At 43.5% G+C, this 23,104-nt stretch overlaps 2 protein-coding genes across 6 annotated transcripts in view; one reads left to right on the forward strand and one right to left on the reverse strand.

Moving 5' to 3' along the window:
* PXK (PX domain containing serine/threonine kinase like) overlaps window positions 1–17,803 on the forward strand; it is a 33,171-nt gene extending 15,368 nt beyond the window's left edge. For 3 of the 5 annotated variants that reach the window (XM_058812797.1, XM_058812799.1, XM_058812801.1), the window contains 14 exons: window positions 52–129; window positions 295–368; window positions 1,204–1,278; window positions 2,097–2,201; window positions 2,360–2,461; window positions 3,109–3,270; window positions 4,563–4,680; window positions 5,120–5,198; window positions 7,259–7,307; window positions 8,057–8,134; window positions 8,547–8,633; window positions 9,249–9,318; window positions 10,190–10,252; window positions 16,788–17,803. In XM_058812797.1, the coding sequence (XP_058668780.1) occupies window positions 52–129; window positions 295–368; window positions 1,204–1,278; window positions 2,097–2,201; window positions 2,360–2,461; window positions 3,109–3,270; window positions 4,563–4,680; window positions 5,120–5,198; window positions 7,259–7,307; window positions 8,057–8,134; window positions 8,547–8,633; window positions 9,249–9,318; window positions 10,190–10,252; window positions 16,788–16,996 (1,349 nt within the window). In that variant the 3' untranslated portion in view covers window positions 16,997–17,803. The remainder of the gene's footprint in view (window positions 1–51; window positions 130–294; window positions 369–1,203; window positions 1,279–2,096; window positions 2,202–2,359; window positions 2,462–3,108; window positions 3,271–4,562; window positions 4,681–5,119; window positions 5,199–7,258; window positions 7,308–8,056; window positions 8,135–8,546; window positions 8,634–9,248; window positions 9,319–10,189; window positions 10,253–16,787) is intronic. The other 2 variants (XM_058812798.1, XM_058812800.1) reach the window with 1 other exon arrangement.
* A 519-nt stretch (window positions 17,804–18,322) lies between these two features.
* PDHB (pyruvate dehydrogenase E1 subunit beta) lies at window positions 18,323–23,028 on the reverse strand. The gene is made up of 9 exons (XM_058812802.1): window positions 22,882–23,028; window positions 22,644–22,751; window positions 22,510–22,572; window positions 22,391–22,426; window positions 22,020–22,305; window positions 21,010–21,120; window positions 20,307–20,398; window positions 19,352–19,493; window positions 18,323–19,058 (listed from the first exon to the last, which is right to left on the reverse strand). Exons 1-9 carry the CDS (start codon window positions 23,017–23,019, stop codon window positions 18,913–18,915), a joined length of 1,122 nt encoding a protein of 373 aa, XP_058668785.1. The 5' UTR covers window positions 23,020–23,028; the 3' UTR covers window positions 18,323–18,912.
* Window positions 23,029–23,104: the final 76 nt, after the last annotated feature.

Genomic DNA, 23,104 nt, shown 5'->3' on the forward strand with positions numbered 1-23,104 from the left:
TAAATTTTTTTCTTCTTTTTCTCCCTCTCTGTCTCCTGTTTTTCTTTCCAGAAATTGCCTTACAGCATGTTTCAATGTTCTTCCGATCAGAGCCAAAGTGGGAAGTAGTTGAACCATTAAAAGATATAGGTAAGAAGGGATGTGTGCATGAAAACCTCTCTGATTGTTTCCCCAACTATGAGAGGCTCCAATGCTGTCTTTGCTTACAGACCTTGTCCTGCCTGTAAGCTGTGTGATATTTAGCTGTGTTTAATTAAAGCCCCTGCTGACTTTTTTCTTTACCTTTTTTTGTAGGTTGGCGAATACGTAAGAAATATTTCCTAATGAAAATTAAGAATCAACCAAAGGAACGGCTAGTGTTAAGCTGGGTATCTATGCTTTAATTTCATTCTTTAGTCTTTCTCAATTTCACTCAAAGTTTGATTTTGGCTATCATGTGTGAGTGATGGGGAGAGGGATTGAAGAGCTCAGGCTTTGAGGGAGCCCTTAGGTAGATGTGTGGTGTGGAATTTCCTGTATTTCTTTCCTCTGGTGGCAAATCCAGTTTGGAAGTTTCTGTGCCTGGTCATTTGTTCCCAAACCTGCACCTCAGGATTCTTTACTTGTCATGATGTGGCTGTTGGTCATAATATAAAAGTGCTCACTAAAAATAATGAGATGGACCTTTTTAAAGTCATGGGTTTTCCTACTCAGATCTTTAGTTCCACTGACAAACTAATAAGTGAGGGGGGCATGAACTGCTCCCTTAATGAGAGCTGCTCTTGCTCCTGTGCTGAATGTGTTGCCCTGTTGGTTCTGTGAGCACAGCTGTTTGTGACACTTCACTGGAGCATGGAGGTCACCAAAGCCTGGAGGCTCTAGTGGGAGGAGGGAAGTTTTTCTTGCTGCAGAGGAAGGAGGTGCCTTATCAGTTCCTAATGTACACAGTCCCCCAGTTTAGGCTTGGCAAAGTTCATTCAGTGGTAGTAATGCATGTCAGGTCTGTGGGAGGAAAGAGGCAGTAATACTTATTTATGGTCAGGATGTTTGTATGGCCTTACTCAGCCTCCTCAGGTTTCATTTTGTATGTGTAATTTTCTTGCTTGCTCTTCAAAATATGCCTTCAAACATGTGTCCTGATTTGCCAGGGTAGAACATTGATCACGTTTTCTGTATGGGATGCACCATGTATTATGATGCCATTCTTTTCCTGTTTACTTCCAGGCTGATCTTGGCCCTGATAAATACTTGTCTGACAGAGACTTACAGTATGCTGTGAAACTTCTTTCTTCCTGTTCTGTGAGTACTGAAGATTTTTAAGTTGTGCTAGCATGAAGGTGTGTGTCAAGGACTGATCTTGGAAAAGCACATGTAGCCTAGTTGGCATAGTTTGTAATTTTAGAGGTGCTTTCATTAAAGGTTTGTGAACCTTTTAATTACATTTCTCATATACTATGAGGTAACATGTTCTCAGCACAAGTAATAATCCTGCAGGATTATTACAGAAGATTCAGTGTTGTGGTTGATTTGATTTCTTTCTTCTTGTGCAGTACTGTGAGATCATGAGCTTTTATTTAATCTTCTCAACACCTTCAGGCTGTTAGGATAGTGCTGTTTAGGTGTAATTGCCAACCTGTGAGCTGGGATATTCTCAGGCAGCAGTGGATGAGGCAGTGGAACAAGTATCATTATTTTTTCAATTCTTTGGACTCAAGGCAGGAGCAGCTTAGTAGAGCTGCAATGGAGGGTGTACAATTTAAGCTCCTGTGAAATGCCACATTATAAATCCAGCAGACATCTCTGCCTGAAAAACTGGCATTTGACTACAAAAGGAGTCTCTGGAGTCTCTCTTTAAGGATGTTAAGCATGTGAAAGACTGGCTGAATTTTTTTTTTTGTTTTTAATTTATATGTTAGTTGAATAATGTCTTTGTGAAGTTTTCTTTGCATTTGCTCCAGGTTAAGACTGCATAACTTGAGTTATTCCATGCCACTGACAGAATCCAATTTACTACTTTAAATATACAATTCAGACTGATCTTTTCTTGTGAATTGAACACAAATGATTAAAAAAAATTCCATCATCTAAAATTTACCTTCAGTTTCTTCTTTTGGTAGCATCCCTATATTTACAAAATCACTTTTGCCACTGCCAACGAATCTTCAGCGCTGGTTATTAGACCATTCAGTGAAAAAGGGACACTAAAGGACCTTATTTATAAGGTAACATCTTCCCCCTACCCCCAAGTCAAATGGCACAACTTATGCTGGAATGACCATACATGTTTTTTATAAAAGTGTTTGCCATCAATTGCTAAGCAAGCTAAGACAAGTAATAACTTTTTTGGGTGTGGTACTTGATTTGTGTATTTCTTTTAAAGGCAAAGCCAAAAGACCCATTCCTGAAGAAGTATTGCAATCCTAAAAAAATTCAAGGTCTTGAACTTCAGCAAATAAAAACATATGGAAGGCAAATATTAGAGGTAATTTGTTCTTCTTTATTTATCAGCTTTTTTGATTTATTATTTTGGAGGCCAACTGGTCTAACTACAGAAAATGGACAAATTTCTGAGTACACAAGCTTTATATCAGCAGCAGACTTCAAGGCTAAATGTAAATTGAGATCTGCTCAATTGAATTTAGATATATTTGTATGAAATCATTTATGACCCCCCCCCAAAAAATGCAGTTGATATTCATGGAGCTTAAATGGGAGAGAAGTGATAATACAGTCTGTTCCTTGTGTAAAAAGGGAAAGAAGTAACTCATAGCCTGCAGAACATGTACAGTAAATTCATAGTTGTTAGTGTGTTTTTAATTTTTTTTTTTCACTCAAACCATCATATTCAGTAGAATTTTAAATTTTAGTTTCCAGATCTCTCTGGGAGGTGTCCATAAGCCTGCTTTGAGGATCAGCATCAAATATTTGTTTTGTGAAAAGTGCTAACAGTGAAATGGGAAGGAATAGTCAGCCAAAGAGGATGTAGATAGAAGATCAAGTTGAGTGAGCATTCCAAATGGGGGCCTTATTTATTATGTATTTAGTATTGGAGCATTTAAGTTGATGATTTTACAATCTTGAGATCATCAGAGCATCTTGTGATAGTCTTCTCTATTCCATTTTTTTCAGGTATTAAAATTCCTCCATGAGAAAGGATTTCCTTATGGCCATCTTCACTCTGCCAATGTGATGCTGGATGGGGATACCTGCAAGTTACTGGATCTAGAAAATTCCTTGTTGGGACTCCCATCGTTTTATCGATCCTACTTTTCCCAGTTTCGGAAAATTAATGTAAGGCTCAGACAAGGAATTCATCTGACTCTTAATGCAAATCTTTGTTCTCAACCTTTGTTTGTGGAGAACGGACTAGAATGAAAAATCCTCTCTCAAGCCCCCTTTTTTTTAATCCGAGCTTTGCTCCATCAAATTGCTTTTCTGCTTCCCCCACATCCCTGTCTGGCTGCACATCAGCTCTGTTTGCAGCACACTGGAGTGAGGCTGAGGCCAAAGGTGAGCAGGTAGAGGGGGAGTGCAGGTGAATGTTTTTATGACAACAGTACCAGCACAAATAGAGGTAAAGTGCAATTGTTTTAAGATCTCTTTTCACCCTGGTTTGTATTTCATAGCAATTTGCATATTGTCTGCTACAGTTTCACTTCTGTGTCTGTACAGTGAGCACAGCTATTTACTTGTGCTTAGCTGGGAGCAGTAATCAGCCTTATCTTTGGTGGGGACTGTGAAAATTGATCAGATGCTTGCAGATTCTAGCTATTCAAATAGAAAAGGTTATTTTTATTTGTTTGAGGGGTGTCTGTTTGACTGCAGGCTTGCAAAGCAAAATATTTATCTAACTGCAAAAATATGAAATTTGCCCTGTTGCAGCAACATCATTCCCTGCCTTTAGGCTCTCATTGTAATAAATTCTGTGCAGCATCACAAGAGAGCTGCTTGCTGACCTTGCTAAACAAGTTCTACTGTGTTGTCAAAGAAATGATCACAAGTTCATGGTTAGTCCAAATCTGTTAGTGCCATCAAAGCCTCTTACAGTAAGAGGAACCTCTTCTGTTTAAACATGATTCAGAAATCTTGGAAATATGCTGTCTGGGAGCTCAGCATGTATGTACAGCTTGCACAAACCTAAGGAGGAGCAACAGAGACTCTCCTGGGTTTGTTTGGTATGCATTTTTTCCCATCTTTTTATATACTTCCCTGTAAAGTGACAGCTGGTTGTTTTATGAATCTCATTCTTTGCTGTTTGACTTAGCCAGGAAAGTGTGCTTGGTTGGGACTTCTTGGGTGTGTAGATCTCTAAAGTGCTTTGTGAAGAGTTTACTGCTTCACACCTTTTTACAGAACATGGCTACACTGCTCTCCCATTTGTACCATCTTGTACAGAAAGGCAACAGAGGCTGCTGTAGCTTGTGGCATGAAGATTTCATCTGAGCTACAGTTATGCCGGGAAATGGTTGTGGTTAGGAGCTGCCTTACTGGTTCCTCTTTTCTGTCTTCACACGCAAGATCACTGGGTTAACCAGTTGTGAAAAACTAACGAGTTGTGGTTTTATTTTTTTGCTCTCCCACAGACTTTAGAGGGTGTTGATGTTCATTGCTTTGGACACTTACTGTATGAAATGACCTATGGAAGACCTCCAGACACCATTCCAGTGGAGAGCTTCCCCCCTGCTCCATCAGTGTTTGTTGGTTAGTATGCAGTGCAGAACATCTCAGTCACAGCTGCCTGGATACACTCTTAGATTTTACCTAAGCTGAAGGGCTGTGAAATAGCAGCCTGAGATCTTTGCACCCTGTGCCCAGAAAGAATTAGCAATTTGGTCAAATAGAAAATGTGTTCTTCATCAAATATATCTAGTGCATGAGTAAAACTTTTTTAGCTGAGTGACAAAGCAGTGTTTAGCAAGTAATGAGATGCCTGGGTTCCCTTGCCTCATGTCTAACATTCTTGAAAAGCTTCTATGTGTAATAGTAATGCTATAATAAAAACCACATGCCACAGAGCTTCATCACTGCTTGCTTGATGCAATACTTAGGGGAGCATCACAAGCAGTGCCAAACGTCCATTCTAAATCATTTGCTGTCCTGCTGTGCAAAAATGTGTTCACTCTTGTTCTTTCTTTGGCAGTGTCAGTGTTGGAGTCCATTCTGACTTGTGAAGCTCTGAAGAATGGGATGCCAACTGTCTCACGGCTCTTACAGATGCCGTAAGTCCTGCTCAACTTGTTTTATACTCACAGAAATGTTTTTAATTATTTCAGGAGGAAAAACTTTCTGCTCTTGTTCCTCTTTAGAAAGGTTTGCTTCTTGTTCTGAGGGATGTGTCCCAGGTGAAGCTTGATATGTGTGTTTAACATTTCTTTGTCTCTTGGTGTGTTGGAGCTGTTACTTATGCATTTTATTCAGCATGGTTTGAATGAATCCAGCCATTAAAGTAATGCAAGCATGATTGAGATCATGTACAGATTGATTTAAATGATTTAGAATAAGGAGTCTTTTTGCATGTTGCCTTCAGGCCTACTTCAGAAGGTTCTGCTGTCAGTTCACTTAGGACTGGTGAAATATGTCTCTTGCTTTGCTCAGCAGTGACATTTAGAGCTGCTCTGGGTCGGAAATGTAGAATGGATTTCTGTCTGGTTTCTTGCAGGGCTGGCTTGGGGATTCTCTGAAGCATAGACAGAATAAATTTCCTTACAGGCTGCCTTTCAGTTATGCAGTGCAGGGGGGCAAGGCCAGGATGCAGAAAGGGAGCACTGTCATTGTGCCACTGAGTGGGGACCACACCTGCCTGCAGTGCCACCCTGCCTGCACTTAGGGCACAGCATTCCAGGGAAATTGCTGTCCCCATGCTGGGACATGGCACCAGCATGCTCAGCATGGAACCACAGTTCTGGTGGGAGGTTCTTTTGTTATTTCTCAGTGTGAGATGCTGTAGCTGGGGCAGATTGTCCATACCTAAATCTGGGTCTGCTCTCACAGCACAGATTGCAGTGCATTTGGAGCCTGCTCTGAGCTTCAGATTCCTTGGTTGGGAAGAGTCACTGCAGCCTTCAATTCCTTCTTCTCCTCCCCTCCTCTGCTTTTTATGGTGTGAGGTAGAGAGAACAATGCAAGCAGGTAGAAATACTGTAGGAAAATTCTGTGAATACAGAAATATTCAGGTGTTTAAAGATGTTGAATAAACAATCTATGCCCAGCTGCATTTGATATGGAAGATATTATACTACATTCCCTTCATACCAATACTCTTTACAAAAGTCTTCTACATAGATATGCAATGCAATTAATGTAATTTAAAGCAATTATTATAATTGAAATATATATTTATTATAACCATAAGAACATGTAATCTAAAAGGGTCAGAAAGTCCTGTAAACAAGGATGAACTTTCATGGACTTTTGAGGTATTTTAAAATTTGCTTTATTTCTAAATTGTTCATTCTCCTGAATTAACTTGATTCTAGATGTGAATTCATTTTCTCTACCATAAGCCTGTGATAATTTTCCATAGTGAACAGCAACTCAGAAATATTTATTTTGGAGCCAGGATTGAGGTGTCTCTCTGACAGTTTTCTAGTATGTTCTCCAGGACAGAGTATCTTGAAATGGGCTAACCAGTTTATTTGCAGACTACCATTGCCCTCTAGTGTCTTCGTTTTGGATGGAAAAGGATTAATCGTTTATTGTGTTTCTGCTGATACCATAGAAGGGAAAGCAAAAATATCACAATATTTGCTTTAATTGCCTTTTGTAGAGCACAGGCAAGAATGCAGATATTTTCAAATGTTAAATTCACTTGATCTTTCACATGGTCCTTGTTAATTCTAAGGCAAGGGTTGTGCTAAGAGAAGTTTTTTTAACAAGAACTATGATTTTATTTTGGTGAAATTTAAAATAAAATCCATTGAATTTTTTTTTAAATAAAAGATCCCTATGCTTTTAAGGAAAAGGTATTCTCTTTTGGGGAGAACCTTTCTCTACCTTTGATAGCTGTACCTGTTCTATCCACTTTCAAAACAGCTCACACAAACCAGTTTTCTTAGCCATAAGTAGTGGCTACATTCTGGGGATTGGGTGCTGCTAATCTTACAGCAGTGCTTAGAAAATAAGCAGCAGTACCTAGAAATCTGTGGCCAAGGGTTGAGGACAGAGAAGCAAAAGGAGAAAGAGGGGTTTAAGTGAACAGTACCAATAGAATTCTTGTTCTGGCTTTGCCTGTCTCTTGGGAATAATATTCCTCTTTTTAATTTTTTTTATCAACTCACAGATTGTTCAGTGATGTCCTGCTAACAAACTCTGAGAAACCACAGTTCAAGGTAGAGTTCAACACTGATTTGCTGATGTTTGTGGAAGTGCCAGGATTTGGGCAGCTACATATTAATTGACAGAGGGGGTTGAGGAGATCTGGTTTGATTTGCCTCTGTGGCTGCTGCCATCAGTGTTTGGATTCCTTTGCCACCCTGTCCCTGAGAATGTTGTGCCACCCCTTGGATGTGACCCAGGGGTGTTCAGGGGCAGCTGCTGAGCTGGAGCCCATTTGTGGGGCTGATGGTGATGCTCTGTCTGAGCAGAGGCTCTGGGCCCTGCAGGTCCCTTGCAGTGAGAGGAGATGCCACAGCCATGGGCAGCACCTGTGAGAGCTAATTCTGCTGCCTGAGACCTTCAGCACCTTGCTGCCAGCTCCAGCACTCAGGGACCACTTCTGGTCCCACTGGGGAGCTGCCCCAGGGGCTTCTCCTGGAGGATTTGTGCCCTGTGTCTTGTGTTGTCAGCCTCAGAGAATTTTGGGGGTGTGACTGCAGTCTCAAAGTAGTTATCTGTCCTTGCTTTTAGAGTATCACTGCCAGGGTTTGGTGTTTTCTTTGTCCCTGCTGATCTGTAGGTAGATTTGGAGTAGAAAAACATTCATCTAGAGTCTTCTTTTCTGCTTCACTAAAGGAGAAGTGTCACATCTTGGGGCTTTAGATGAGAAATGTCATCAGATGGATGGTGGGTTTTGGTCAGTGAAGTTGTGCTTTCCTTTATCACATTTTGTGCTATGATTTTGTTCCCCATTCTGTACTAGATTCCTACTAAGCTAAAAGAGGCATTGAAAATCTCCAAGGAATGCATAGAAAAGCGATTAACAGAGGAACAGAAATTGGTAATGTCTACATTTCTTTATTTCCTACAGACATTTAATTTCCCCTTATCACTTTTACGTGCAGAAAGTGAGTTTCACTCAAAAGTGATTTTGAATAATAAAGATTTTCACTGGCAAATTTGCTTTTCCAAAAATGCAATGTCAGGAGTTGTATAACAGCTGTTGACTGTATGGCATTTCACTGTTTTAAGAGTTGCAGTTTCACAGGTAGTGGCTCCCAAGTTACAGGATCATTTTAACTTCAGTACAAGTCTCCATCCTCTACCAGAAACAGTAAAGGAAAAACTAGAAATGAAAAAGGGAATCCAAACATACAAAGTGACTACAATGTGTTTTCTTGTAGCTCAAACATCGTTTTCAAACATTTGAGATCTTACTGTAGTCTTTTTCTGTTTTTTCTTTAATTTTGCAGATTCACCAGCACAGAAGGCTGACAAGAGCTCAATCTCATCATGGCTCTGAAGAAGAAAAAAAGAAAAGGAAGATCTTGGCACGAAAAGTAAGCAGTCTTTAAATAGGTTTCTCCCACAGAAAAAGATGTGTTTGTTTTTGTAATGTTTACCATGCACAGGTTTAGCCATATGTACATGACTCTACTCCTTCCTGTGTTTTTCTGCACTACTTCCTGGTTGTTTTCACTTCTTTAGCTAAGGAATAGATTTACTAAAAAGTTTAAATTACAGTGGTAGCGGACTTGCTTATTGGTGCAGCCTGTTTGAGGCTGCTGAACAAACCAGTCCTGGTCAGCAGCTCAGACCCAGAGGAGCTGCTCTGCTCTGTCCCACTCCTGGGGAGGGGTTGGAGCCTGCAGCACTGTCTGTGTTCCTCGTCTTTCCTGGGAGGGGTGTCTGTGCCAGTTTCCTTCCTTTCCCTTGTGGTCAGAGGGCACTGCAGCTCCCTGGGCCTGGCTGGAGATGTTTGAGCTCAGAGCAGCCTTGCAGCTCCTGTAACCACATCAGTGTGTGCTGGCTATGGGGAGGGGATGCTGAGCATTGAAAGGCATTGTGTGAGACAGTGGGGGGCTGTTACAGATCTGTGTGTCAGTTCAGTCCTTACCTTTCATAGAAAGTGATTATTCATTCCTAACTTCCATTTCCTTTGCTCCCTTTTGTAGAAGTCAAAACGTTCTGCCAATGAAAGTGGGGAAGAACACTCAGCCAAATACAGCAACTCAAATAACTCAGGTAACTACAGAGAGGGGAATTTTCTCCTACACAGCTGTGTCAGTTTTTCTGTTGTCCCTGTCATCTTCTGTCTGAAAGATTTGGGATTACCAACACTTTACAAAGTCTGGTACCACTGTTTTGGGTATTTAATAATAAGTAAATGGAGGGCTTAAAAATATTGTTGATGTTATATTTTCAGTTGCCAAATTTAAAGTAATGTCTCCTCTCTTCTGTGCCCCCTTCCTCAAAAAAATGATCAGTCTCTTCATTCTGTTTGATATTTGAGCTGAATAACAACAACATCCATTACCTGGGCCATCAAATAATGCAGTCTTCAGGGACACTCTCTGGTGATCTGTGTTACATAGTAAGGTGTTAAGATGAATGAGAAAATTATGTGCTAAATTGCTGCTTCAGTGCCAAATTTCAAAACAGCAGAGCCTTTGACAAATTTTCATTTAGTTAAAAGGTGTGGTTGGTACTATGGAACAAACAGATTACCAGAGTTGATTTGCTTGGCTAAAATGTGTCCAAAAGCAGCTTGTTGTGGAGTACAGCACTGACTGAAAATCCTCTCTTAGGGTGATGGGGTGCCACCCATGCATTGGCACAGCTCTTAAGGTGAACAGAATTTGTGTGCTGTATCCAACAGCCTAAGCAGCAGAAATGTTTCCCACTGAGAAATGCTGAGTGCATTTCCTATGCCTTTGGGGCTTCTCTCATACTCTGCACTGTAGAGCCACTGTTGCTATGGGTGGGTGCATTTCCCAAGGTGTGGAAGCAGGACTGGATTTTCAGTCAATAAACTTGGCCTGCTCCCAGCACTCTGCCTTGTCTGTGTTGAGCTGCCATGCCACAGCTGTAGTTACCTGACTGTTGTTTTATTCAGCAGGCTCTGGGGCCAGTTCTCCTTTAACATCTCCATCATCCCCCACTCCGCCCTCCACAGCAGGTATGTTCAACAATCATTACAGTTTTTATCTTTTTTATGTTGTTTTTTACTCCCCTCTGCCCTCAGTGGTGGTGTTATTCCCAAGGATGATCAGATGATGGTTTTCAAGGATGGAACACGGAGATGTCAGTTACCTTGTGGCAGCCTGAGTGTGGGCTTGTGCTCTCTTTTGAGGGTCACAGAGAACCTTTTTGTAACTATAACCTTTCTGAGATACACATGATATGATTTACCCAGAGTGGACCTGCTTGCTTTGAAGTCTGTGTTACTCCAGGCCTACCCACATTGCAAATTTCCAGGCATTTTCTGGGCCTCATGGTGCAGCATGCAGTTGTTCTGGTGTTAATGGTCTGCTGACTCTGAAATACTGCTTTGTTCATCCCATGTTTCTTTGTTCTTTTTGTTCCTGTACTGCTGTGATTTATTTTCAGGAATTTTAGGTGTGACAAATTCAGTGACTTAAGCTTCATAAATCTCCCCAGTTCTGCTACACTCCATTGATAACCCAGTAGAGTTTGTAGAAACAAATCTAGAAACAAGACTGATTTGGGATAAAAATAGTATCTTTATTATTTTTGGACAGTTCTGTTTTTCAGTTTGCACTTTCTGTGCAGAGAGTTTTGCTAATGTTTAAGACAGGGGTGGGAAGTGGGAATCTGCTTGAGTGGGCAATAGAAATGCTCTGAAAGTTTAATTACAAATCTGAATATTGAGCAGTAGTGGATATGCTTCAGTCTGAATGACTGGAAGAGGAGCACTGGCCAATATTAATCACAAAAGATGTTAACAGAATGCATTTCCAGAGGGGAAGTCACCATTTTTTATGGTGACTCCTGCCATAGGATTTCTAGTCCCAGGAACTTTCTCCACAGCACAACTCATTAACCAAAGCAATGCAATCAAATTTGTCTTTGCTGTGGATAGTCTTTCAAAGGACACTGCAGTCTGTGTGATGTAATTCAAATCAGTCATGCTGAAATTCAAATTAGTAATTTCTCCTTCAAGTTGCGGGCATGGGAAGTGTGTATTGTAGGAACTAACTTCCCAGTTAGCTTAAGCAAGATAATGACTGTTACTGTGTTGCACAGTAACACTGCTATTGCACTGACTGTGGTCTGGAGAATTTGTTGCCAGTTCTGCCAGGGCTTCCATAAGGCAGTAGCTGAAATGTGGCTCCAAAATGGACAGATGTTTAGAAAGCATTTTTCCCCTATAAAACTACTGTTTAGTTATGTTCTGACTCAGACTTGCTGGAACTTGGTTGAAAGCTTTCTCAAGTTTTAAGCATGGGATGCAGGTTTATGTGCAGATATGGGTCAAAATAGCACAGGTTTGTGCTCAAAACTTGTCTCAGTTCAGAGCATATTGTCACAGTGTGTTTGTTGGTCATCTTGTGCCAGTGTGCTCCTGGTGACTTGTGGGGGTCACCCCTGTGTGACAAGGTGCTGGTGGCCCTGCTTGTCCTCACACTGGGGCTTGCTTTAGTGAGCTGATGGCTGGGTGCTGTTTATGAGGTGTAAAGCCAAGTGTCACATTTTCAGGAATGCTTTTGTGAGTAGAATTCATGGAAATTTCAGATATTAATTCTGAGAGAAAACTAGATTTTTTTTTCACCAGCAGTGTTGTAGTTTTAGCTGTTCTAGGCAAGACTGCTTTTACTGCCATGAGGAGAGACACACTGGTCCCATGGTAGGATTTTGTTTGTGACAAGTGATGCATCTGCAGCTTGCATTTCTCTCTTCTGATTTCCTTGTATTACTAAGGATATTTACCTCTGTACCAAAACTGCTTGTGGGTGTCAGTGTGATGAGATGATTCTCAAAAAGGCATTGAGACTTTCAGTCTGTCTGTCTGTCTGGTTTGGAATGGCTGTGTTGGAACTGGGGCCTCTCAAAGCATCCTGCTGTACAATACCATGACAAAACTAAGGCTGGTGAGGAAAAGTGCCCTCAAGAGAAGCTTTGCTCCCATCCTGGCCTGTAACTGTTCATGCATAGTGTGGTGTGTGAAGAGAGAGACACTGACCAAAGGGGAAGGGCTCCAGGCTGGCCTGCCCTGGGGAAGGAACCCTGGGGAAGGAACCTCCTGCAGGGGTTTCTCATGTGTTGAGAGGTTCTTTGTCTCTGCACAAAGGCATTGAGAGGCTTGGCTTGCAGCAGAGAGCTTGGGAGAGTGGATGGAAACCAGGAATAAAACCATGTTTGGCTTCTGCTGTGTGATGGCAGCTGCAGGGCTGAGAGCGTGAGGGGAAAGGTGCCTCTGGAGATGTTGGCTCTCATGGGCTGTTCTCACTGGTGAGAATGTTCTGGGCTGGTGGTGCTGCAGGTTCTTGGCTGAAGAACATTTGCAATACATTGTTAGATCATGCAAGTGACTCTAATGTAACATCCTGTGTTTCTGACATTCTCCTGGTATGGTTCTTTTTTCCCCCCCCCAATTCTTTGCTCCTGCTGTGAAAGTCTGTTCATTTTCTTTGTGGCTGTGAGCAGTGGCTAGGATCAGAAGGGCTGCAGAACAGTGTGGTATGGGTTATTTAAAATTTCACTGAATATTTTCTAAATCAAATAAGCCCATAAGATACAGGAAGATCTCTTTCAACAGAGACAAATTTAGAGGGTGTCACTTTTGCTTCTCTGGACTTACCTGCAGGAATAGTGAAAGAATTGTACTTAACAATCTTTTTCTGTGCCAGTTGTTCTGAATCCTTCAGTATGACGTGTGTTTCATTGGCACCCTTATGGTGCATCTTTCCTGCCCCTCACCTTCCTGTAAAACAGGTGGAATGCTTTAGGAAATGCTTTTCCTGGGTGTCTCTGACCACAAGTGTGAATACAGGTGTTGATACAGCAGGAAGTGTTTCTTGAACTGAATGAATTTCGTCTTCTGTGGCCAATCTTCCTGCAGATTTCTTTCTAAATCTCTCTAAATGCACTTTAATCCTGTGGAGCTTGAATTATGGCATGTGCAATTGAAAGCATGGATGTTGTATTTGTTATCAGGTATAATAATGCTTAGAGCATGGAAAATTGTTGTTCATTTTTCAGAATTGAGTGAAGTATTGTAAATGTAATATGAAATAGTCAATCTGCTGTCCTCATATTTGTCAGTGAGTAAGAATGTATTGACTTCTGTACTAACTTTTCAGCTAACAGTGTCTGTTTTTCCTACTTTGACATGAGAACTGGATGATTAACTTGTGTCCTCTCTCTTTCTCTGCTGTCTTCAATAGAGCATGCATCATTTTGAACGTGAATTTTCGGAAAAGTAAGCTAATGCTGATTTATCTCTTTAAAGATGCTCTGTTTCTGAATGGGAAAGTTGGATGCAAATCTTGAAGTTGCTTAGTATTGGGAGGGAATAGAAGAAAAAAAATCTGAACGTTCTTACAGATTATTTTAATGAAATACAGCATCTTTAAAAACTATCACTAAAATTATTTTCTTTGTTCACATCCCATTCTCAGCCAAGTTTTTAATGCTGTTTTCACAATTGCTGTCACTTTAAATTCATAATTAAGTTTTTGTTTCAATTCAGGCATCAAGTTTACAGCATCTGATTTACTTCCTATTCCTTTTAACACACTCTTTTAACAAAAATGTCCCTGTAAAAACCCTTGGTAAGTTCTTGTTTGAGTGTTTTATTCTTACAACTGCATGAATGAATAAAATGTGTGTTTGCAGGCAACATCCTTCAATGTATGTAGTGGCAAGGCCTGGTGATAGCTAAGCACTTGTTTCAAATGTTTTTTCTAGTAAATACAGGAAAAGATTTCACTGTAGGGCAGAACAATTTCCTCTGTAGATGTAAATGTGTATGAATGCATGTGTATGAACTCAGATTTCTTTTGCACCATTCATGTCAAGAAGGGAAGGGCAGCTTGGTGTTGGTTACCTGACTGAAGTGAATGGATTTGAAGATTTTTGAAGATTTCTTAATTAACAGGTTCAATATGTAAGGGTCATAGCTAGCCAGATGTCATTCTGAACCCTGAGTGTATTTATGTCTCACAGCAGAGCTCAAGTGTGAGGTGCAATTCTCTGTTAGCAGTCTCCCAAGAGTTCAACTACAGCTCAATTTCAATAATAGTGACTCCTGAGGAATTTAACAGATTTCCAGGAAGAAACGTGATCTCTGCCCCTACGTCCCTGACTTTTCTACTCTTGTAAAATAACCAGACCAAAATTTGAAGATAGCATGTGGAATATTGGCCTACTAATACTTAGTGATCCAAGCATTTTGTGTCTTTTTTGCCCTCTGTGTGTTGAACATGTGCCTTCTTTCACCACATTACCACTGTATTTGTATTCCCTGGCCACTGCTTTTGTGGTCATTCCCTATTGCATCTTGTACAACTCCTTGCATAGTCTCTTTCAGCCTCACCTTGCAATTCCAGACAAAAATCTTGTCTTTGTTCTCTGCAGTTCTTGCATCTCTTTGATGCATTTCTTTTGTGATGAGCTGCTCTTGGTGCTGCTTTCACAGCAGTTTGCATGATCTGTTTGGAGTTAGGTTGGTGCACCAGTCCTGCTCTGACCACTTCAACCACTAAATGAGTTCTTGAACTGCTCTTGGGTCTTATTCTTCCTTTGGACAAGTGACAAGTTTTTCTTTCCTGGCATCCATCCACAAGAGAAACAGGACTCTAATGCTGGGAATGTTTAGTCAGTATTTCTAACAGTAAATTGATGCACATCTTTGGCAAGTGTAAAAAGCAGATTTGTATAAGTTAGAAGGCCCCAGTATGTAATTTATTTCAGCTTGTGCTGTCATCCTGTGAAGTTTTGGTTACCTCAGAAAGCAGTTGATTTACATACAACAGGCAGGTTAAATTGTTTCAGTTGATCTCTGGTGTTTCTATTAGGACTTGAGTATTTCCTCTGGAAGGGAAGAGAGTGAAGATGAGCTCAATGTGTACTTCAATGCTTTGTTTTTACAGAAGGCTTTTGTGCCAATGACAATTTCTCCTGCAGAGCTGGAAGTGCTACAGTCACAGCACACATTAATGTACACTGCCAAAACTGGATGCTTTATGTGAATACTCTGCATTTTGAGCTTGCTCTCATATGGGAAAAGTCTTTCTTCAAAGACTGGTACCAATAGAAAATGAAGGAGTTTTGAATTATGTCTTTCATCTAGTATAACTGCTTGTTTTAATAACAGCAGTTCTGTTTTTACTTGTTAGCCTAAAAACAATTGTTGATGAGGAATTGACAGACAAATAGAGCACAGAGAACTTTTGTCTGCTTTTTTTTCTGTAGTTGAGCTTTATCCTTCATCAAATTCCTTTTGAGTCTGAGTGGCATAATGTTACATAATTACTTGATATTTGCTCACCTACTTGATATTTGCTCACTTCTACCAAGCAGTTCACTTGAGGAAGAACAGTCTCTTGGTTGCCTTCATGTTGTTTTCCTCGCCCAGTATCACAGCTCTTGCCATTTACTAGTATATTCCTCTTTGTAGGTCAGAGCTACTGGAAGCAAGTGTTACTAGGTGCCATTTGTCTCTTCAGTCTTCCTATGGCATAACTCATGATCTAGATTAGAGTTCAAATTCGCTGCTGAGCAGTACCAGGATATTAATCTTTATGTCCCTACTCCTTCCAGAACATGAGACAGGATGGCCCATTGTTATTTGACTGGTGTAGCAGTGGTGTAGCAGCAGGGCTGCACAAGATCAGGGTGTTGGGAGAATGCCTGGGGTGAATGAGGGAATCCACTTGCCTGGCTCTGAAGTGCCAGGAGCAGCTCCCTGCAGGCCCCCACTGCTGGAGCAGCTGCATGTTCCACTGTGGGCTCTGGCTCCCCAGGGAGGCAGAATGTGCAGGCTGAGGTTGGATGAGAAGCAGAAAGTGGATGTGGCAGGGACAGAGTACAAAGGTGGGAACAGGAGAGGCAGGCTGGAGGTGTGTGTGACAGTGTTGTGATTCATTCAGTCTGTCAAAACAACCATGTGTTACAACATATTTGGAGAAAGTCAAACAGAACTTTGGAAGTGTAAAACGCTTCCAGAAAACTCTATCTGCAGTTAGTACTCTAAAAATTAAGTATAATCTGGCCAGGTGAAATGGTCATCACAGATACTACAGGGATGTGGTTCTTCATTCATAGGATTGTAAAGTGAGCTATGTAAGTAAGAACAGGAATTAAAATTTGCTTCCAGTCCTTGTTGCTGTTCATGTCCCACAGAACATGAACAGCTTCACTAGGGACAAGCAGGAGAAGCTGTACCTGGGAAGTCCCATTCAGTGATCCCTGTTTTCCTTGGTGCAAGATCACACCTGAGTCACGTTTTGCATCTGAGTCCTGAGGCCCTTCAGGCTTCATTTCAGAGGTATCTCAGATGCCATGACATCTCACCTGCAGATAGAGGGATTGGATCACTTTGGTATTTTCCATCTGTTCTGTTCTTCACACTCACTGGCATTCGAGGGATGACGGGACTAGTGCAGGACTGAGCAAGTCCAGCCACTCAGCCCCTGGGGCAGGACCTGCCTGGCATAACCAAACTCCACCTTCTCTCCCGAATGTCTCAGGAGCACCGTCCATCCCGCCAGCCCCGCCGCCGCCGCCCCCGCCGCCAGCAGCTCCGCCCCCGGGCTCAGAGGGGAGCGCGGAGGCGCCCCCGGCCCGGCCCGAGGTCAGCGCCAGCCGAGGAGCCCTGCTCAGCTCCATCCAGAACTTCCAGAAAGGAACCCTGAAGAAAACACAGACGTGCGACCACAGCGCCCCCAGGATCAGCTGAGGCCGCGGGTCACGGCAGGATTCAATTCCCTGTCCCCTCCTGAGCAGCACCCAGCACTGCAGCTCCCCTCTGCCCGGTTCCAGCACTGCCTGCCCGGGCTGCTGTGCCCCGCTGGGATGAGCACTCCGGTCTTTACTTGGCTGCAGGAACTGGGTTCTCCAGCTACAGCTTCAGGGGAACAGCAACTCCTCTGTAGCTGAACAAAAAATCTGAAATAGGAATGACCATGATGATGGTAAATTAATGCATTTTTCCTAGCTCCATTCCACCCCATTTTTCAAATTACAGGAATGTAGTTTTAGTCTGCTCAGTTTTTCAACTCTTTTCACGCACTTGTAACTCATCTTAATTCTTGCTGCATGGAGTCAACAATTTGTTTTACATAATCCAACCCTTGAAACATACTGCACAGGTGAGGGAACTGGAGAATTAAATCTTATTCCCACCATGTTTTGCTGGTGGAGTTAAAATGCTGTCTCATGAAGCTTGTTTAAATGGACATCCTACCTGCAACTCTAGGAGAAAGTGTTTTTAAATGAGGAAGCAGTTGAAGTGTGAGGTTATAGGGCACTGGGATGTTAATGCTGATTTAATTAAATGAAAAGTTACTTCAAGTTAATTCTATCATTTAAACTTTATTGCAAGATCCTTTTTGATTTAAAACCTTAAACAAATTGCACTTTAAAGGATTATAGATAATCCATTTTTTAAAATTCAAGTACATCAGTGTTTGTTACTATGCAGAGAATGTCTGTACAAAGTTTCATGTAACCTGTGATATTCATTTTTATTAAAATGTTAATGGAATTCCTTCAGCAGCATGTGGTGGGTATGTTCCAGTGGGATTCAACCTCCAAGCCAGACCTCCCAAGAACTGAGCAGCATCCTGCTAAAGGAAATATCCTGGGGAGTGTTCCTGGCTCTGCAGAAACAGGACCCAACTCTTCTGCCTTACAGAAGATCCTCTGCCCCCATTTACCCGAGGGGCAGAGCAGCCCCTACTGCACAGGCCCCTCCAGGCAGCTTTCCCTCTGTACCAGGAGCTGCTGAGGGAGGCCTGGCAGAGCTCCCTGGGATCTCCAAAGGCTGCTCTGAATGTGTCCCAGCTCTTCATACACACTCCACAGACCTGCTGCTTGGGCTCAGTGCAGCTGAATAAACTCATTTTGCATTGCAAGAGCTACAGGAAGAGTGTGCTGCTGTCAGCCCAGGTGAGGAGTTTAAAAAAAAAAAGAAACCACAAAAAACTTGAATAGTAAAAGCAAAGCATCTGGGCATTTTTTTTTAATCACTGTTATGTGGCAGGTAGTAAAGAAAAATCAGGTATTGTTTCCCATCACATCGTGGAAAGGTTCAGGATCTTTATTTGAGCTCTTGTACAGAAGCCTTTCTGCAAGTGCAGAGTGCTCTTCAAAGCAGACACAGCCAGCATCTCCTAACCCAGCCCTGGGCTGCCACAGCCTCTGCTGCACTGAGGGCTGGGCTCCAGTGATCAGCCTGATCATTGCTCTCCAATGAGCCCTGCAACCACAGGCTCCTGCAGCTGTGCAGCATTCAAGGCCTGCTCCTGCCCTCTGCCCTCACTCACTGCTGCAGCAGCTTCAACACAGCTCCTCTGGCACTTACAAGCCAAGCAAAAGCTGAGGATTTCCCCTCATGCTGAGTTTACAACCGGGTTTCTCCACAAACAGCAGCACTGACCCAGCTGTACTGTTGAACAAAGAAGCATTACCACATGGTTGCAGACAGAAAGTGTGGCTTGGGGGGGGTAACCCCATATAAATATTTTGGGAGGTCACTATACTTTCCCCACTGTACAAAAGATCATGGGGCTTATACAACAGAAATTATGCATACAACATGCCCAACACCAAGAATGCCTTGTAGAGCAGGATTTTAAAACATCTATTTACAACTTATATATTCAAAGTTTTTTTCACTGCAAATACTATATCCTTCACTTGAGGCATGCTGTTATCCTCTAAGATTTTTGCATAAGGCATGGGGACATCAGCACCGGTGACACGCACAGCTGGAGCATCCAGGTAGTTAAAGGCAGGCCCTGAAACAGAAGACAGTGTCAGGTTGCCAAGTACTATGCTTTTAGCTTGATTCAATTTCTGAATCTTACTCTATTTATAAACAATTCCTGTAGCTCTAATATTCCAGAAAGCAGTGTTCTGGCTGGTTTGTGTTCATGCACTCTGGGGTTTGGTCACCCACCCTGTGAAAATCTCCAGAGTACGACAGCTCCACTCCTCTGATGTAACTCTAACTCTGCTTTTGCCTGGCTTCATCAAGAACAATCAGGATTTAGAGTAGGGAATGAGATCAGTGTGCTGTGAAACTCAGTACCTTCCATGATCCTGGCACAGATTTCAGCTCCAACTCCAAACTGGGGCCAACCTCCTTCTACAGTGACCAGATGGTTTGTCTTGACCACGCTGGCTTCCACCGTCTCTATGTCCAGCGGCCGAATGGTTCGCAGGTTTATCACCTGGGGAAAGGGAGAGGGTGAGCCTGGCAGTGCCCTGAGCCTGAGAGCTGTGCCCTGAGAGCTGTGCCCTGAGTGTGTGCCCTGAGCCTGAGAGCTGTGCCCTGAGTGTGTGCCCTGATCCTGGGAGCTGTGCCCTGAGTGTGTGCCCTGAGCCTGAGAACTGTGCCCTAAGTGTGTGCCCTGTGTGCCCTGAGCCTGTGCCCTGAGTGTGTGCCCTGATCCTGGGAGCTGTGCCCTGAGTGTGTGCCCTGAGCCTGAGAACTGTGCCCTAAGTGTGTGCCCTGAGCCTGTGCCCTGAGTGTGTGCCCTGAGCCTGAGAGCTGTGCCCTGAGTGTGTGCCCTGATCCTGGGAGCTGTGCCCTGAGCCTAAGAACTGTGCCCTGAGTGTGTGCCCTGAGCCTGAGAGCTGTGCCCTGAGCCTGGGAGCTGTGCCCTGAATGTGTGCCCTGAGAGCTGTGCCCTGAGCCTGTGCCCTGAGCCTGTGAGCTGTGAGCTGTGCCTGGGAGCTGTGCCCTGAGCCTGAGAGCTGTGCCCTGTGAGCTGTGCCCTGTGAGCTGTGCCCTGAGCCTGTCACCCACCACTGCTCGGGTACAGGTACAGGGCCCCTCAGCACTTCCAGCTGTTCTGACTCCAAAGACAAGACTTAATAATTAATTTCTGACTCAGAAACATGAACAGCACATGCTGTTAGGGCACTTGCAAGTATTAAGACTGTTGTAGGTAATACAGTGAAGTTTTGCAGAACTTGAACAAGTAGATGCTACTTTTCCCCCTACTTTAGAGAAAGAGAAAAGTAACCCAAACCTCACTCACCTCACACTCTACACCTTCTTTAGAAAGTACAGCAGCTGCTTCCAAACAATGGCCAACAGGTCTTGAGTGTGCCACTAATGTAACATGAGTTCCTAGAACAAAAACAAGAGTAAGAAAAAACCTCTTGAGATTTAAAGCTTTTTTCCAGACTTCAGGCTCCTTGCAAGGTAGCATTAGGATTCACTTGTAAATTTTAGGTTCTTAGATTTATTTGAAATACTGAGCCCAGACATAGTATCAAGAGAGGAAGGACCATGTTAAGACACAAATTTTGCCCTTGAATCCAGGGAACTGAAGAAGTATTTAATAGAGTTTTCAGATTATCCTATTCAAATATTCATATAATTCAGAGGTAAATTATGAAAAAGTGGGCAGAAACACTACAGTGATCTCTTTTTGCTTTTTTGACCAAAATCACATACTTAGGTGAGGAAAAAGCTGTTTCAGCCATCACCTACCCAATCTGTACTACACAACAAATCCTTTATGGAATCCTTTAGAAGGGTATGGTTTAAGCTGAGATATGGACAATCAGGTAATATTTCCTTGTAAGGGCAACAGAATATGAAACCACAACAGTGGATAAAAGAACATTTGAATACTTAACATTTGAAATACTTCTCTGTACCCTGAATAGATGAGTGGTTAAGAAAAGTCTCAAAAGATGTCAATTAATAAGGAAACAAATGCATTCTCAGCTTACCTTGCTTTTCTATTTTAGCTTTCCCAATGGGAACAACAAACTCCTTTGACTGTGCCTGTTCAGACATTTCAAAGGGAACACCATAGAGTAATTCATTTTCCAGCACCACAACTAGAAGGAAACATACTTGGGTTAGTGTGCACAGCTGCAGGCACAGGCCTGCACTGACCATTAACAGTCCTGCAGCTCAAGACAGCAAACCCACCCAGGCAACAAGGGAGCGAGGACTGTTTGCAGAAGGAATTAAAAAAAAAAAGTAAATCTAAGTTTTTACTTCAATGATGAATTATTTAAAAAACTTCTACAACTACTCAGCAATGAGGTGAGCCATTTTACTTTTGGTACATGACTGTACAATCACTAGTTTTAGAAAGGTCTCATATTTTTAATTACTGTTTGTGAAAAAATAAAGTCAAAGGTTGCCCTGCTCTTGAATAAGGACATTCTGAATTTATAATTTGAATTTCATGATCTGTAAAATTGAGTTACATAGGCACTATAAATGCAGGAATGTAACGTAATATAATGATTCTCCTAACTCATCTTCACCCTTTTTAACCCCTTTATGACAGATTTGTAAATACTCTCAGGTTTCTTGGCTGATACCAAGCTAGCACTAAAACTGTGCACCTGGCATCAGCACAAAATCAGTCTGCTGTTAGCATGGCAGGGACTGTTATGTGGCAGCTAGTAAGGAAAAATCAGGTATTATTTCCCATCACATAGTGAAAAGGTTCAGGATTATTTCAGCTCTTTTACAGAAGCCTTTCTGCATGCTCAGAGTGCTCTCCAAACCAGACACAGCCAACATCCCTTCACCCAGCCCTGGGCTGTGCCAGCCTCTCCTCAGAGCAAAAGATAAAAGCACAAATCCCTCTGTGTCTTTTTATATACCCTAAAACTGCAGTAAGCCAACCTTGAGTGCTCCAGGGTTTAACCAATCTTTGTTTTGTGGGTAAAACCAGCCATTCCTCCAGTGGGAGGTACTGCTACGAGCTGCTCGTGCCCACCTGGATTGTCATCCCGGATGGACGCTTTCAGCAGCCCTTTGGCATCCTCGGAGCTCCAGGGGCTGACGACTTTGAGGCCGGGGCAGTGGCCGTACCAGGCGGCGAAGCACTGCGAGTGCTGCGCGGCCACGCCCGCCGAGGCGCCGTTGGGGCCGCGGAACACGACGGGCACGGCGATGGAGCCGGCAGACATGTAACAGGTCTTGGCAGCAGAGTTGATCACCTGATCGATCGCTTGCATCGAGAAGTTGAACGTCATGAATTCGCACACCGGTCTCAACCCTGCCTATTAAGTGTATTGAAATATGGGTTTTGACATAAAAACGGTTCAATTTTTAAAACCAGAAGTAGAGGGATGCAAATGTACAAACCATAGCAGCACCGACAGCGATTCCTGCGAAGCCCATCTGAAAGAGAAGGAAACGAAGGGATAAGGACCAGGGAGCAGCTGATGGAGGGATCACCAGGGTAGGAGAGAAAGCAGCCTCACCTCAGATATCGGGGTGTCGATCACCCTTTTGTCCCCGTACTTCTTCCAGAGACCCCTGGAGATCTGCAGGGTAGAAGCAAGGAGTCAGGGCCCGCCTGAAGCCCCTTCCCGGGCCGCCAGCGTCTCCCGCATACCTTGTAGGCGCCATCGTACTGTGCCACCTCCTCGCCCAGCAGGAAGACGCGCTCGTCCCGCTCCAGCTCCTCATCCAGCGCCTGGTTCAGCGCGTCCCGCACCGTCACCTGCGAGACAGCGGCGGGCGAGCTGAGCGGGGACCGGCTCCTCAGTCACCTCAGCCCGGCGGCGCAGTCACCTCAACGCCCGCCCGCCCGGGGCCGGACCCTTCCCTGAGGGGGCAGCCCTCCCCGCTACCTGTATGGCGGCGGGCGCGGACAGGCGGAGGCCCCTGCGCTGCTGGAGCCGCTGGAGCGGGGCCCGGGCGCCGCTGCCGTGCGGGGCGAGGCGGGCGCCCAGCGCCAGGTGCCGCAGGGCCGCCGCAGCCGCCGCCATCTTGCCCGTGTCCTCTCGCCCTGGGCCGCCCGGCCCCGCCTCCCCGCGGCTCTCGCGAGAGGTTCCGCGGCACGCGGGCGGCGGC

The sequence above is a fragment of the Ammospiza caudacuta genome, chromosome 12 (assembly GCF_027887145.1).
Source record: "Ammospiza caudacuta isolate bAmmCau1 chromosome 12, bAmmCau1.pri, whole genome shotgun sequence".
In the NCBI taxonomy this organism is placed as follows: domain Eukaryota; kingdom Metazoa; phylum Chordata; class Aves; order Passeriformes; family Passerellidae; genus Ammospiza; species Ammospiza caudacuta.